At 40.3% G+C, this 17,714-nt stretch overlaps 1 protein-coding gene across 3 annotated transcripts in view; it reads left to right on the top strand.

The window, feature by feature from the left end:
- The window catches only part of LOC134337583 (semaphorin-4E-like), a 76,556-nt gene that overhangs the window by 19,672 nt on the left and 39,170 nt on the right, over positions 1 to 17,714 (top strand). For all 3 annotated transcript variants that reach the window (XM_063032729.1, XM_063032726.1, XM_063032728.1), the window contains 4 exons: positions 9,508 to 9,899; positions 11,167 to 11,312; positions 14,653 to 14,715; positions 16,838 to 16,936. In XM_063032729.1, coding sequence (XP_062888799.1) covers positions 9,788 to 9,899; positions 11,167 to 11,312; positions 14,653 to 14,715; positions 16,838 to 16,936 — 420 coding nt within the window. In that variant the 5' untranslated portion in view covers positions 9,508 to 9,787. The remainder of the gene's footprint in view (positions 1 to 9,507; positions 9,900 to 11,166; positions 11,313 to 14,652; positions 14,716 to 16,837; positions 16,937 to 17,714) is intronic.

Raw genomic sequence — 17,714 nt, 5'->3', positions numbered from 1 at the left:
AAAACCTGTGTGGATGAGTGTGTGCCTTCGAACGTACCAGACATACCCAAATCAAAAGCCGTGGATGAACCCAGAGATTCATAGTCTGCTGAGGGCTAGATCTGTGGCATTCAAGATCAGTGATTCAGAACTATACAAGAAGTCCATGTATAATCTATAGAAGGCTATCTTAAGTGAGAAAACAATTCCAAATGAGCAGCATCGGATGCATGTCAGCTCTGGCAGGGTTTGCAGACCATTACTTCATACAAAGTGAAACCTAACATTAGGAATGACAGTGATGCTTCACTCTCAGATGAGCTCAATTCCTTTTATGCACACTTTGAAAGGGAGAATAAAACTACATCTATGCAAATACCAGCAGCAACCAGTGACCTTGTGATCTCTGTCTCAGAGGCTGACATCAGAACATCTTTCAAGAGGGTGAACTCTTGCAAGGCATCAGGCATAAGGTACCTGGTAGAGCTCTCAAAACCTGTGCCAATCAACTAGCGGGACTGTTCAAGGACATACTCAATGTCTCACTGAAATTTCCAACTGCTTCAAAATGGCAACAATCACACCAGTGCCCAAGAAAAGCAGAGTGAGCTGACTCAATGACTGTCGCCCAGTGGGACTCACATCTACTGTGATGAAGTACTTTTACAGATTGGTCACGGCTAGAATCAACTTCTGCCAAAGCAAGAATCTGGACCTGCTCCAATTTCCCTATTGCCACAATAGGTCTACAGCGGATGCAATCTTACTGGCTCTGCACTCGACTTTAGATCAGCTGGACAGTAGTAATGCTTACATCAGGCTGCTGTTAATTGACTACAGTTTATATTCAATACAATCATACCTTCAATTTTAATCAAGAAGCTCCAAAACCTGGGCCTCTGTACCATCCTCGGCAACTGGATCCTTGACTTCCTCATTGGGAGACCACAGTCTGTGCGGATTGGAAATAACCTCACCTCCTCGCTGGCAATTAACACTGGTGTACTTCAAGGATGCGTGCTTAGCCCACTGCTCTGCTTTACTCTACACCCACAACTATGTGGCTAGGCACAGCTCAAACACCATCTCCAAATGTGCCAACAACACAACTATTGTTGGCAGAATTTTAGAGTGTGAGGAGGAGGCTTACTGGGGTGAGATAGATTAGCTGGTTCAGTGGTGTCGCAGTAAAGATCTTGAACTCAGCGTCAGTAAGACCAAAGAATTAATTGCGGAATTCAGGAAGGGAAAGTTTTGGAAACACACACCAGTCCTCATCAAGAGTCAGAACTGGAAAGGGTGAATAATTTCAAGTTCCTGGTTGTCAACATTTCTGAGGATCTATCCTGGGCCCAATGTACTGATGCACTTACAAAGAGGACACAACAATAGGAATTTGAGGAAAATTGGTATGTCACCAAAGTCACTTGCAAATTTCTACAGGTGCACTGTGGAGAGCATTCTAACTGCATCACCATCTGGTATGGAGGGGCCACTGCACAATTGGAAAAAGCTGCAGAAAATTGTAAACTCAGCCAGCTTCATCATGGGCACCAGCCTTCCCAGAATTCAGGAAACCTTCAAAAGGTGATGCCTCAAGAAAGGAGGCATCCATCATTAGGGACCCCCATCACCCAGGACATGTACTGCTGCTGTAAATCAGCAAATTTCATGACATATGCTGGTGATATTAAATCTGATTTCTGATTCTGATTCATCTTGCAATTGTAACCCAACACTACTCTTTGAATGCAAAACCTTTGTGACCTACTGACAATACTGCAAGAGTCAGGAGAGGCATGGTTAGCAATACTCCCAGAGGGTCCTATGTACCTAGTGGGAGGCTTTCCACACCAATGCCAATAGCCTTGCTGAAGCTAATGTCAGTAATATCAGAATGATTCTTCAGCAGAATTCCACTGGACTGGACATTATGTGTGGATGCTAGATTCTCATCTTTCCAAAGAAACCCTCAATTCACAAACAAGCTTTCAGCTCACTGATAATCAGGGATCCTGTGGTGGCCCTCTTTGTTGGGTGCCAGTGATAATATTTAGCCATTTTTAATAAATAGTGGGCACTGAATTAATTGTTTTGATTAAGGAGCATCGAAATGGCCCAGAAGAATACAGTGCATGAACTATTTTTTGAGCTCTACGTGTCGTATATACATATGAAGAATTTTAAGAAGTTAATAGTAGCTGATGTTGGGGGGGAAAGGTGTGTGGTTTTGGGGGAACTTTGTACGGATGATACCGTGGACTGCTTACCTTGTAATGTACAGAAACAGGCCCTTTGGTCCATTATATCTATTCCAACCATCAAGTACCTATTTATGCAGGTCTTGTTTACCAGTATTATATCTGTAGATTACTATGACTCAATGATTCAAGTGCTCATTCAAACGCTTCTTAGATGCTGTGAGAAAACCAGACTCCAGTGTTTTCTTAGGCAATATATTCCAGGCTTCAACCACCTTCTGGGTTTAAAAATGTTTTTCCCTCTTCTCCCCTCTGAACCTCTTGTTTGTCACCTTAAACCAATGTCCTCTGTTTTTAGATTTTTCCAAGATGGGAAAAAGCTTCTCACTATCTACCAAATCTGTGTAGCTCATAATGTTGTGTACTTTTGCCAGGTCCTCCCTCAGCCTCCTCTGCTCCAAAGAAAACCTGGCCTCATTTCCTTGGTAGTTTCTTCATAACTTAAAAAAAAAATCATCCAGGCAACTCCTGGTAAATCTTTTCTGCATCGTCTTCAGTACACCTAGCATGTCCTTACTATAGTGGAACATCCAGAACTGCACACACTATTCCACTTTTGGTCTAACCAATGTTTTTAAAGTTATTCCAAAGATTGCTGGATATGTATTTTATGTCCCAGTTAATGAAGACAAACATCCTATGTGCCATCACCACCTCATCTACCTGTGCTGCCATCTTCAAGAATCTTTGGAGTTGTACATCAAGATCCTTCTGTTCCTCGTACTCAATACTCATTTATTCTATATGTCTTAAACTGAATAAGTCCCCTCCACCAGAATGCATCTGAAACACTCTGGTTTCCTTGTCTGTACAAGTCTAGGGAAGTCCACCTCCGGCCCTGCCAAACTCGTGAGTCTGAGGCATGCTCGATCTCACCCAAACCCCGGTTTGCGTGGATGCTGTGTAATTCACTACACTGTTACAAATTAATGCCACAAAATGACAGACAGCACACTGCATATGATTAAAGGAATTATATTTATGGATCTTAATTCAAGGGATAATAAAGAATAACAAAAAGAAAAGTGCTGATCTAATTAAACAGTCCAATGTGCACAAGTTGGAGCTCATCTTGAACTTCTCTGTCACTCACTGCACTGGGCCCTCGGGCAATGTGAAAGTACATACCACCTTCCAAATGTCGCTTGTAACCCATCTCAAACCAATGGGTCTCTCACCAGATTGTATGGGTTCTCCCCAGCGTCTTCCCTCTCATCTCCTCTCGCAGAAGCTCCAAGCCCAACCTTAGTGGCCCTCACCAAAGAAACCTCCCTTTGATCCTACCATCCTAATCAGATGGCACACATTTCTCCTCTCTCTTATCTCGAACAGTAATGCAAACAAGCTTGAAAAGAGAACAGACTGCTCTTACAGAGCTACCAAAATGAAATACATACAGCATAACAGTAAAAATATGAACCAGGGAATTACACTTCCCCCCACCAAAATAGTCATGTCCTCATGATTTTGAAATAATTTAGTCATCCTATCATTAAAAACACCATTTTCAAAGGAATTCCGTGATGTTGGAACCTCCAACCCATTTGTAAATGGTAGTGACATATCTCACCAGGGGGATACTTGCAACCCTCTGTTACCTCGGTGCTACATAGGCCAGCCTATCTGGGGGTCTCCTGACTCTTTGAGACCTCTGTATCCCATCACCTATGTACTCAGTTTCATACATTCCTTGGGATACCTCTGGTCTACATGGCGAAGCCTCCCCCTGTCTTATCACTCGTGCCTTCCAGAAACTCAGGTCCTTCTGCCACTTGGCTGAGCTCAGCTTCATTCCCAGTTACCTTAGAGCCCAGCCCCTCTTCGTGCTCCAGCTGCAAGCCTGCCTGTTTACAGATAGTCCCCTGATTTCATCTGCCTTAGCGTGAGAAGGGTTGGGAATCTCTTCCTCAATTAACGGGGAGTTAGCAAAAGGCAGCATATACCACACCCCCATTTCCTCATCCTCCGAATCCATATCCCACTCAGGGGTGGGGCAGGTCTAATCTTTCCTACTGCTGGTCCTTCAGTCTCTCCACATTGCCGCAGAGTCCTCTGACTAGGTGTAGGGTCCAGAACAAGCTCTGGGTCAGCAAGCACCTCTTGTCCCAGAGGCAGAAGGTGATTCCGATAGAGAACTTGACAGGCCCATTCCCATCCTCTGGTTTCACCCAGAAAACTGATACGTTTGGCATCTGACTCTCCACCACATAGGGCATAGCTGCCCAGCCGTCAGCCAACTTATGCCTCCCAGGTAGCCCCAAATTCTTTATGAGGACTCGGTCTCCAGGCATGAGTTGGGAGAACCTCACCTTTTGGTCATACCTCCGCTCATTTCCTTGATTATGTTTGGCAGCCAAGACCTCAGTTAATTCATAAGCCATTTTCAGCTCCCTTCTTAAATTAGACACATACTTAACATTTAAGTCAGCTTCACTCATGGGTATCTGGTAATAGCCACCTCTCAAGTCCAGCATACTGAACCATGTTGCATCATTCAGGCAGGCTAGCGCATCCTCGATTCTCGGGATTGTATGTCTGTTCAGCACACACATCCATACCTTCCCATTCTTCTTCCTGGCCACTACTATTGGAGACGTACAAGGGCTTCTGGACTCAGTGATGATCCCAGCTTCCTTCAACTTCCGCAGATGCTGCTGACTGTCCTCCACCTCTGCAGGTGCCAGTCGCCACAACCTTTCTCAGAACAGGGTGCCCTCTGTCACCTGGATGGTGTGGCGAGTGCTCTTGGAACAACCCACATCAAACTCGTCAGCAGAAAAGACATCTTCCAGCTTCAACATTTTCTCTATCAACCTCTTCTTCCAACGTCCAGGTACCGGGGAGTCCCCAAAGGTGAATGACTCAGCAGTCACCTTTCATCTTTTTGGAGAGAGTTTCTCCCTGGCTTGTCTCATAGGGACTCTAGACATTACCGTCACCGGGAAGAGGTGCACCATTGGCATCCCCCGCTTGAGGGTGACCTCCCACTCCGAAGTGTTCCTGACATTCACTGTCATCCTGTTCACCTGTACAACCAAGGGCTTGAGCAGTTCAGGCCCCTGCAGGTAAACATGACTCCTCTTCGGGGTCTTCTGGAGCATCCACCAAGAGGCCTCGGCCTCAAGCACTCCTGGAAATTTGGGGTTTCCCATCACTCTCGCTACTTCCCCAGGCCATAACATGATTGGCTTTGACTGGGTGAACCACACAGGCCCTTGTTTATACTCACCATCCAGCCCAGTGCGGCTATGCATTTCCTCAAGAGCAGCTGGGAACACAGGGTGAATGGACAATATTTTCAGAGAGCTCTCTCCAACTTTCTCCTTGTAGGGTCCCACTAGCCCCCTTACAATAGGAGTATTCATCCCCACGAAAATTGAAGCTTTGTTCCTCTCGACGGGGTCCGGACAAAAGAGTATTAATGGAACAAGGACCTCAGCTACTCCCACCTCCGCCTCCAAAAACTCCAGCTTCAATGACAAGTAACCATCGTACGGATAATCATCCGTACTAAGACCTCAGATCTCTAGCGCAATGATAAATGCGTTAAATACCGGTTGTAAAATGAACGGTACAGCAGAGTAACCTGAGAGCTGGTGGCAAGTATGGCTGTAGCATAAATACCCTCAATCCATAGCGATACACTGGATCTTGGCCCTTGGACTGTATTCCTTGGAGTTTAGAAGAATGAGGGGAGACCTCATAGAAACATTTCGAATGTTAAAAGGCATGGACAGAGTGGATGTGGCAAAGTTGTTTCCCATGATGGGGGAGTCTAGTATGAGAGGGCATGACTTAAGGATTGAAGGGCGCCCTTTCAGAACAGAAATGCGAAGAAATTTTTTTAGTCAGAGGGTGGTGAATCTATGGAATTCGTTGCCACGGGCAGCAGTGGAGGCCAAGTCATTGGGTGTATTTAAGGCAGAGATTGATAGGTATCTGAGTAGCCAAGGCATCAAAGGTTATGGTGGGAAGGCAGGGGAGTTGGACTAAATAGGAGAAAATGGATCAGCTCATGATAAAATGGCGGAGCAGACTCGATGGGCCGAATGGCCTCCTTCTGCTCCTTTGTCTTATGGTCTTATGGTCTTACTAAGCCTTCAGGAACAGGGTTTCTTTCTATAGGGTGTTCCTGGATATATTGCTGGGAATATGTTCCCCCTGAGATGCCAGGCTGTTCCCTCACTGGGTCTCTCTGCTTAGGTACCCGGGGTCTCACCCTCTGAGGGGCTTCCCATCAATCACACTCCTGCCTGGACTGTCCCTCTTTACCATAGTTATAACAGACAATACTGGCCACTCCCTTTCTTGTGGGACCCCGGCCATTAGCAGCCGTCTGCATAGTTCATCCCCTTAGGGGTCCACTTCCCTATCAGCTCTATCGTACTGGGGGGCCACACCTGCTGATAACAACTGGGACAACTCAGTCCTAAACTCTGGCACAAGCTCCTTCACTACTCCCTGGGTGGGCTGTCAGCCATGCTGACTACTACCAAGGAATGTACCCTGCGGACGGAGGTTTCCCATGCCTCTATCGCATTCTCCTCCTCGCTTACTTCTTTGATCAGCTCAACAAATGGGGGGGGGCGCATCTTATGAGATATTCAGAGACCCCAAGCAATCAGGTCCAGCGAATGGGCACCTTTCGCCACTTGGTCCATTCTTAACGTATTCGCCTCAGCTGTTTGAATGGCCTGTCTACGCCGCAAGCAACTTAGCTGCCTCTCTAGCCAAAAAATGTAGGCAGAAAACTTCTCCCCCTTCTCCTGAAACATGTTCTGAAACCCCATCATAAGCTCCAATGGGCTTCCCGTCATGCCAAACACCTTTTCTAGCGCTTGCATGTAGGCCACAGATATAGCAAGAGGGTTCTCTGTCTTTACGGATCTTTACAGATCTCACTACGTCAGCAGCCAGCCCCTTCAAACTTTCAACCAATCGCTGTCTTTTTTCATCATCAGAGCACTGCCACTCATCCAGCAGCTGAGAGGTCTGCTCTGCCCAAGTCTCACACACGTCATTCACACTTACCAGGATTAAATTAAATTTTCATTGCTGTGCCCAACTTTCCGGTTGATCAGTATCATTTTCATAACAAAGACTATCTTCCTCATCATCAATCACACACCAGTTTTCATGTCATTTGCAAACTTTCCATTTGTACCTCCTTCATTCTTATCTAAGTCGTATATAAAACAAACAGCAAGGCTTCCTACACCAATCCCTGTGGTACACCATTGACTGCAGTCTTCCAATCACTGAAGTAACCCTCCAGCTAACGTCGACTGCGCCTCTTCCTATAGATGCTACCTGGCCTGCTGCGTTCACCAGCAACTTTTATGTGTGTAGCTCATGTTACATGTCACTTTTGGATCCAATTTGCTATGGGCTCTAACTTTGTGGATCATCTTCCATTTGGGTGCTTGTCAAAATGGTGATCATGTTGGATGTGTACACAATGGAGTTTAGAAAACTGAAAGGTATTTATATTGAAAGGTTTAAGATTTGTAGGCTGGACAGGATAACTTCTGGGAGAATGTTTCCCCACATGAGAGATTCTAGGATCAAAGAGAATAGTCTCAAAAACAAGGGTCATCCTTTTTAAGACTGAGTTGAGGAAGAAATGCTTCTTTTCATAAGGCCATCTTTGGAATTCCTTTCTCCAGAAAACTGTGGAGTCTGAATTATTTTTGAAGCTGAAATAGATTTTTAATCAACAAGAGAATCAAGTGTTGCACAAATGGGAAATGAATATAAGAACATAAGAAATAGGAGCAGGAGTCGGCTATCCGGCCCATTGAGCCTGCACCGCCATTGAATAAGATCATGGCTAATTTGGCCATTGTCTCATCTTTTAGTTTTAGTTTAAAGGAAGGTCAGCCCAGTGATGATCATCTGAAGTGGTGGAGGAAGGCTTAAGGAACAGAATAGCTTATGCTTGTTTCTTTTTTATGGCCTTGTTCTAGGAGCGCAGTGATATCTCACCTGATACTTAATGGTGAGATGTCACAAAGAACTGAAAGCCTTTGTTCTAGTATGCTGTTAATTATTTCCATTTCAATTAGACACTTTCCTTTTCCTCCCCATATTTCCCCTATTTTTAATTCTGTGATGTAGGAACATTGATTGGAAAACAGACATGATAAAGAGGGGAAGTCATCAGTTAGATCAAGCTATAAATCTACCTAGAACTAGCTGTGTGGCAGGAATTAAGTTACAAAACTTAAGCTGAATGCCATTTCAACTCCTCTTCCCATTCTCACACCAACCCGTCCTTCCTCAGCTTTCTCCACTGCTAGGGTAACACCATGGAGAAACTAGAATAACAACACTTCATATTCTACCTGAGTAGTCTATAACCCAATTATCCGGACGTCGTATTTTCCAATTTCTAGTAACCCTTATCTTTTGTGCTTGTTTTTCCCTCACCCTTTTCAGTCCACCTATGTCCCACCCATTTTAGAACTCTTTCCCACCCATTTTAGAACTCTTTCCCATACTCCCCTCCAGCCCCAATCATACATTTTCATTGCTCCCTTCTCCACCTGCCCTTCATCTTTCCCCTAATGGTTCCCATTGTCATATTTCTTGCTCATCAGTGTACAGTTCTGACAGCCTTTGTGTCTCCACCTTCACCCTTCCCTCCTCCACCTGGCTCCATATGCCTTTTTTTCCCTTATCTGCATCCACCCATCAACGATCTGCGTCTGTTTCTCACCTGGCTCCACTTGCTTTTTGTACTTCATTTCCCCTGTGCCTACCTATCACCTAATGCCCCCTGTCTTGTCTCATCCCATCCCCTCTCATCTTCATACAGGCTGTTTTCCATCTCCACTGCCAAGTCTCAATGCGGCCCCTCAACCAAAAACATTCACAGTTCCTTCCCCCCACAGATGCTGCTCATCCTGCTGATCCCAGCAATTAGTTTTATGCTCAGTTCCACTTTGTTCCTAAACGGTAAGTACAGTTTTTAGCTACAAGGCTTATAGAAATCAATATTTTTTGCATATTTGTTTTGTGCAAGAGCAGCAGCATAAGCAGCAGTAGCTTTTTTCTTCTCGGTATTACAGGCATTAGCTTTAGATTTTTCTGCATTTAGAAAAGTCATAAAAATGTTTAGATTTATCTTTCTAGGTTTTCCAAGGAAGTAATATCTATGAAGGCTATTATAATAGTTTAATTTTCAAGGTTTAAATTATAAGGCAAAGTTTTTGCATTGAAGAATGGGAACCTTAACAAAGATACTGAAGAGCAACTTTCATTTCAGATTAATGCTTCACAGAAGATTCCACCAACCTGTTATTGAAGGATACAACCTAGGCACTTGCTTTTCACTTGAATGCTTATTTTTTAATGACTTTACTGGAGCTACATTTCAAATCTGGCACCATGGTAGCGATGGATGTGGACCCTGGACCTGCAGAACAACAACCTCTTCAGCAAAGTGGTTCTTGAAGCTCTCTGGAGAAATGATTAACTATTACCTTAAATGTGTTTATCAGCAACATTGTTCCAAAGCATTAACTATCCAAACATAGATACTGAAAATGCTTAGGGGCTTTGTGTTCCTGTTTCATAATCTGCTGTTTACATTTCTACTACATACTCAAGCCTGTTATACACTGGATTGTACACCAAGAAAAACTGTGAATTATGAAGGTAAGAACAGTTTATTGTCTAAGAAATTATACTTAATTCTTCCAAATCCTCTTCACCCAAACACTAATGGTACTTTGTAGTTATGTGAATTGATCTGTTTTTCATTTCCTGTGATCTGGATGAGAACTCAAGACAAAAAACACATGTCAATGTGGGAGTGGGATGGAGAATTAAAATGTCAGGCAACCAGAAGCTCAGGGTCACTTCTGTGGGCTGAACTCAAGTTTGCAAAGCATTCATCCTCCTATTATGTTGAGGCCCAAAGCAAGCATGGGAGACAATACTTTATCTGGTCACATTGCAGCCTTTGGACTCAATGTTAAATTTTTAGGTAAATTCACTCTTTCTTTCAGTCTGTATCAAAATTAGCCATTGCTGTAAATTATGCATTTTGATTTTCAGATCAGCTTCTCTTTCTCTTCATGAGTACATCCTGGCCTACTAGGGATGTCCCGTAGCTCTTCTCTTAACAATACGTAGCACAGACAAGAAAGCATAATCTGCTTCTAACTGCTGCAATAACCTGTTTTGGTCTCATCCCTTCCTTATTTCTCTGAAATGAAAACTAACTTGTTTTCGCTCTTTCTCAGTTCCGACAAAGACCCTTAGACTTGAAACATTAATGCTTTCCCCTTTCCATAGATGTTGGCTGATCTGCTGAGAGTTTCCAGTATTTTCTGTTTTTATCTCAAATATCAAATATCTGTGATTTTTAAAAATCATAAACTTCAATATCTGCTTTAATTCCCTCAATATGTGTATATATCTCCCATATTGGACATACTTTGGTTTTGTCATCCACTGTCACACACTGCTAGTTCATGAAATTATAGGCAGTTCATGCAATACTTATGTACTTCTAATTGTACTTTGCTGAAATCTAACAAAATATCTGGGTACAGAATAACAGAGAAGCAAATACATTTCATATACATAGAAATGTTCTAGAAGAATAATTTTGTAGACAGCAGAAACTAGTAGTTAATCAAATACTCAGTAGATCATTTATGAGAAGCATAATTATTTTAGAAAATGCCCACAGTTCTGATACTTGAAAAGTAGAAAGCAAATAATGTGCAGATAATGACAGCATGATAGTGTATCTTTATTATCCTTCAAGCAATCTTAATTATGAACATAATCACTTTAGATTGCACATAATCTGTATATTGACAAACATCTAATGTACAACATATCTGATTTAAGAATGTCCTCAATATTATCATTTAATACTTTTGACAAAGATATATGTTTTTACCTTTTGTAGATGCAAACTTGAAAACATTTGCTGAACAAGGAATCTCCGATTATTCAGCACTGCTGTTGAGTGAAGAACATGGCCTCTTGTTGGTAGGAGCTAGAGATGCCATTTTTGCCCTCAACATTGAAAATGTTTCAGACTGTATTTCACAAGTAAGGATATCAAGAAAAATCTTTTGTGGTTCACACCTGTTGCTTTGAGTACCAAATTGGTAAAACTACGGAATCAGTGCTTGTAGAACTGGGTATGATGCAAAGTTAATTATTTCTGGTGATTCTTATAATTATTCCCATTTATCACTGTTTACATCTTAAATATGTCTGTGCTTCTTGCGCATAAAGATAAGTGGAATTCCTGCTTGTAAGAAGTTTGAGGGCATCACCTTGTTTGCCTGTAAAATTATTGTGCAACTGAGCCATATGGTCCTTTAGTTCCTTGTGTTCAGTCATTTTAACTAGGAATATGGATGTATTGGAGAGGAAAATAACCTAGTACCCATTGACCCTGAAAGTCAATGCATAAGTGCCAGTGAGGGACAAGCTATGTTCGAGTATGAGAATACACATGGTTGAAAAGTTTATTGATGAACTTCAAATTAATAAAAAGGGAGTTGAGTGTGAGACTGAAGGATATTTGAGGCCCATAGAATTAATGTGAACTTCCAAGGTTTTGTGAAGACTCTCTTTTTCTGAGTACCGTGGATGGCTAGTTTTTACAAGTCCATTTGAAAGCATAGTTGCTAATTTTGGGATGGCATTTGCGGAATTATTGCTCTTTTTCACTTTAGGATATCATGGTAAACATGACAGTACTCTAGAGAATTGTTGTGCCAGAAGGGCGTATTCCATGCTCTATCTATGAATAAAATAAAATTTTTCAAATGTGCTGAAATATCTGAAGGACTAAGAATGATTAATGTTTCAGAGATGACCTAATTCAAACATACTAACACCATATTTTTAGTCTTTAGTTTTATACTTTGAGATAGTATAAAGATTATTACTTCCTCATGTTGTGAGATGGATGTAAGAAATAAAATTCTATTTTTAATTTTAGTTCTGCTCTATACCAAAATAAAATTTGCTCCATCTTATATTCTTAGGTTATGCAATGAGTCTTTAGCCCAAATAAAACTTTTTTCAGTCCCATAAAAATGGCTTATATTGAAACTCACTGCTTGTTTATCATATCTTTTATTATAAAAGTATTCTCTAGTGTTATTTAAATGACAGGAAAAAGGCGAATTTCAAAGAATTTAACTTTTTTAATAATTTGATTTAAGAGTAGTGCACATTTTCTAATGAACTCAGGTTTAGTGTTTACCAAAAATGTTATTGATGTTCACTAAATGTAGCTGTGATGTGAATAGGAGGTGTAATGAAAGAAAGTTCCTTAGTATTATAAAACATGGTAACAATATATTTGGGTAGGAGAGACATCTGTTTACAACCCTGCTCAGATGAAGTGCCCTGCTGCTAACAGGGTAATTGACCTTGGACACGGACTCTTTAAAATAGTTTTGCTTATGATTTGTGCAGTGGTGAAAAGTGTAGGAACAGGGATGTAGTGGAAGAATTTAAACCTGTGTGTTGTGAAGCGTAACCATTGTGGAAGAATAAATACACCCATTGACTGTTCTAATTTATAATAAATAATTAAATTGAATAACAATATAATTTTCAAAATTTTACTACACGATTATATTCCAGACATCATGTACCATGGGATTAGCACGCGTTTGTACAGCTGGCTAGGACGAGTCTTTCCGACAGAGGGCAGGAAGTTGCTGTTCTGTTATGTCTTTGTTTTGGAAACTCTTTTTTGACTTTGGCAGAGTTTCTTTATCCAAGGTCAAGGAGTTACTTTTAATGTAATTTCATGTTGGGAACTGAGATTTAACTAATGGGGACCAAGTCATTTCTTTCAGATTTAATTTAGCAAAAGGAACCTTACTTTTATGGAAGTGTTTCATCATGTTTTGTGTGTGTGTGTGTGTGAGTGAGAGAGAGAGAGAGAGAGAGAGAAAGGAGTGGGACACAGTTTATTGTTATGATAATGTTTTCCGGCTAATTATTTTAAATGTTTAGGTTATATATGAAACCGCTAAAGCAATATTTTCATGAAAACCATTTTGATTCAGTTGTCAAAATTAATGTAAATTAGGAAAGAGCAGAGACGTCAAAGAAGAGCAGATAAAATTTAGGAACAAGAAAACTGATAGGTAAGGATAATAAACGTGGATCAGTACATCGGCCTGGGATATTACAGTATAGCTATTGAGGAAAGTGTGTAGGGGAGTTACATTTATGGTTAGGGAGAATATGACAGTAGTAGCACTTGAAGAGGAAATGCATGGATAATTATCCAATGATGCCATATGAGTAGAACTTAGAATTAAAAAGGGGGGTAATCACTTTGTTGATATTGTACTATAGACCTCCCCCCAGTAGCCAGTAGGAATTAGAGAAGAAAATATGTAAGGAGAATATGTACAAATAATAGAGGTTTAAGAATAGATAGATAATTCTATCTTCCCTAATATTACCTGAGACAGCCACAGTGCTAAGGGATTGGATGGAGTAGGATTTGCTCCATCCTTGTTCTTTTTTCCAGTCAATGCAAAGAAACATAATTAATTTTCAAGGAAATATTGAGAATGCAGTATCTATCCACAAATATATTTTGAAAGGGAAATATGGTTTGGCTACTGTAATTATGTCGTTTTCTCAATCACCTATCTGATAGAATTTCCATAATGCAACAGTAGCAATGTAAGCAGCAGAAAATAGAAACAGGAATGGACAATGTGTCTTATTAATCCTGGTCCATCATTTAGTAAAACCATGAATGACCCAGTTCTGAGAATCCACTTTCTTGTATAGTCCTCCAGTTCTTTTTGGTCGCTGGTCAGGCAACATATGCAGAAAAATGGGAGTCGCTCTTTGTTCTGGATGTACAACTGTTCCTCATCACTGAGTGATTTTATTGATGCATCTATTCAAAAAATGCAGCAGGGAAGAGGCGTGCAGCTGTATACAGGAAAAACATTTTGGAGATTACAGTGGCTTGGACATCTAGTTTTAAAAGCAGGTTGACACCTGTGTTGACAGTCTCCCTAGCAGTAGTAATCCTATGATTCTGATTTCCATTTATCAGACTTGGTCTTGATTATATGTTTCTCATTTCTTTGAATGCTCTTATGCCACCCTTTATCTTTGGCTAACATTATATCTAACATGTGATTGTAATGTCTGTTCTCATAATAGAGTATTCTTCCACGTGTTTGTGTTTGTTTTTTTATAAGTTCCTTTTATAAATGCCCTTTGTCAGTAAAATCTAGCCCCAGGGATGGTTAATGATATTTATTTGGACTGCTGAATACATCCTATTCCCTCTTTTTAAAATTCTATTTAAGGTCTTCCAATCTTGTCTGAATAATGACTGCTCATTCTTAAAATTGCACAGTTTTATATCTCCAAACCATTATTCTAGGAGATGTGGCCTGTTTCGGAACAGAAACAGAAAGAATGCATGTACAAAGGAAAATCGCAAGAGGTACGTTACACAATTATTAAATACTCAGTTCTAAAAATCACAGTTATTGATAATAAAATAAAGCATGGCTGAGAATCAGACAACTGACAAAGGCAGGTTCTTTGAATTGTTTTTCAGTTAATCAAGGATGCTTTTTAAACATATTAGAGTTCATAATATTAAAATTTCCATAATCTGATAATTGCCATCAGTTCTGGCTTTATGACAGAAACACAGCATGTGAACTTTCCTAAATTTATTCATTTGGATCAAAATAATGGAAATTTCTTTTTGAAAATAAATGTTTATATCTGTGCTTATCTAAGGTATGACTTTAAGCTGCCTTAAAGTAATTGTGTTTCAAGTGTGAAACCAGGTGAAGATTTTCAGTTGCCTTTTGCATTGGCCACCACATTAAAAACAGAAGTGGGAACAGGCTACTTAAATATTTGTATGTGGATTTTTGCCTCTCTTTTTATAAATGCTTATGATTAAGACGGTGAGTCCAGCCTACTCTTTTCTTTTTCTTGCTCATTCCAGGGTTATTGAAATTAAGGGTGCTATCTCCAGTTTTTTCCTCCACTGAGACTGAACAGGGTAATTGTTCATATTTGGTTGCAGCCTCTTTTCTTAATTTTTGCTTTCTTTATTGTCCTCAACAAGAAGAATAGTAAACTCTAACAATTTTCTTTAAGATCAATTGGAAGTTGTTCAGAACATTCAGACTATTATTTCATCCTTATTAGATTCACTGAACATGATTTGATTCCAACAATACCTGAAGCATTATTAAGTCTTTCCTCCCTCTATGTTACAACTGATTTACTTGAACTATTACTCCCTGGTTATAATATCACATTAAATGTGGTATCATTGAAAGAATTACACTTCAGTGTTTCATTCAAATCATTGACTATATCATTTCCAATTAAAGTAAGCTTTTTTTGTGTAACAGGTTTATTTAAAAATATTTTTCCACCTGTGTCTAAATTGAGTTTTTCCTGAATATTTTTTGAAGTTATTATGCACCTTTAATTTATGTTCCACAGCTTTTATTATTTACTTTACTGTTTTTGTGTAATTGCATAATTAGCACAGAAAGAGAGAAGTTAATCCAACCAGTCAATACAAAAACAAGGGAAAATCTGAGCAACCCACACAAAATGCTGGAGGAATTCAGCAGGCCAGGCAGAACCTATGGAAAAAAGTACAGTTGACGTATCAAACCGAAACTCTTCAGCAGGACTGGAGGGAAAAAAAAGCAGAGGAGTAGATTTAAAAGGTGGGGGAAGGGGAGAGAGAACGACCAGATGATAGATGAAATCTGGAAGGGGAGAGATGAAGTAAAGAGCTGGGCAGTTAATTGGTGAAAGAGATAGAAGGCCATGGAAGAAAGAGAAAGGGCGGAGGAGCACCAGAGGGAGGTGGTGGGTGGGCAAGGAGATAAAGTGAGAGAGGGAAAAGGGGATGGGAAATGCCTGGCCTGCTGAATTCTTCCAACATTTTGTGTGTGTTGCCCAACCAATCAATATTTATGGTTTCTTCCAACCTCTTCTTCCTTCTCCATCTACCTCCGTGAGAACATTTTCCATTCCTTTCTCATTCAAACTTAAGCCATTTGTCATTATAGATTAGTAATAAATTGAATTTATCACTCATACTTTGAAAGAGTTCAGTAAGTATAGGTCAGATCCTCAGAGGGAGGAACTATTTATATGTCCAACCTTATATTTATCTGTTTCATGGCATAATGTCAGTCAGAAGGATAGCTTTTCATCAGTGGCAATGTGTATTTCAGCTTCTGGAGCCTGTTTTGTTGCAAAATACCATGTCATTTGTAGTGAAAATAATGTAGAGTTAATTTTATTCTAGAGATATCTTTCCCTTTTGTAATGATGTAAAAGATTTAACATATATTTTCTCAATTATGCAGTTTTTAATGTAATGGTGATATGTATGAGGGATAAAAATTGGAACCCAAATCAATCTACATAGAAACTTCAACAATAGTAAAATTCCTTACTCTTGTTTTTGTAGTATATGCTATATGATTTAAAGGTAGAAAAGTGTATGGAATTGATCTGTTTGAATTGATTTTGGAAATTCACTGTCTTCAGCATTTATACATATTTTTGCATTACAGACCGATTGCCGTAACTATATACGCATTCTCCACTGGTTAAATGAATCTAGAATATATGTATGCGGAACAAATGCATTTCAACCAACATGTGATAATTTGGTAAGTACTCATACAGATACATGTTTTACATATCCAAAAGTGAGATAATAAAATTATTTACTGTAGGCTGAGTGTAAAAATGGGTACCCTTAGGTTTGGTGTACGTTAGTAGGCTAAAACCCAGTTTCTGTGCTGTAATTCTCTATAGCTATGATTACTAATAACAGAAATCTAAGATAAAACAGTAAGCAGTATGTTGCAGATACTTATTTGACTAAGCAATAATAAGTTCAAGTTGAACTTCAGTTTATTGTCATTCAACTGCCAAATGAAACAACGTTCCTCCAGACCAAGGTGCACAACTCAGCACGTATAACTCACACACATAACACATAAAGTAATATTACCACTGGTAAATTAACAAATAACAAGGTGTATTTATGACACGAGCTATAAAGTAAACAGTATAACGCTACTGGTACTTCATACGTGATGAGACCTGGGTGATGGTAGGGAGTTCAATAATCTTAAGGCCTGGGGGAAGAAGCTGTTTCCCATCCTAACAGTTCTTGTCCTAATGCTACAGCACCTCCTGCCTGATGGGAGAGGGTCAAAGATATTATTAAATGGGAGCAGATGGGAGGGATCACTGACAATGCTAAGGGCACTGTGCATGCAGCACTCCTGATAAATATCTCAAATGGGTGGAAGAGGGATCCTGATGATCCTCTCAGCAGTCCTCGTAATCCTTTGCAGGGACTTGCTGTCAGAGGCCTTTCAGCTTCCATACCAGACAGTGATGCAGCTGGTCAGGACACTCTCAATGATACTCCTGTAA

Source organism: Mobula hypostoma, chromosome 24, assembly GCF_963921235.1.
Source record: "Mobula hypostoma chromosome 24, sMobHyp1.1, whole genome shotgun sequence".
Taxonomy (NCBI): domain Eukaryota; kingdom Metazoa; phylum Chordata; class Chondrichthyes; order Myliobatiformes; family Myliobatidae; genus Mobula; species Mobula hypostoma.
Note: the sequence above shows the minus strand (reverse complement) of the source record. Positions and strands in the feature narration are given on the sequence as shown.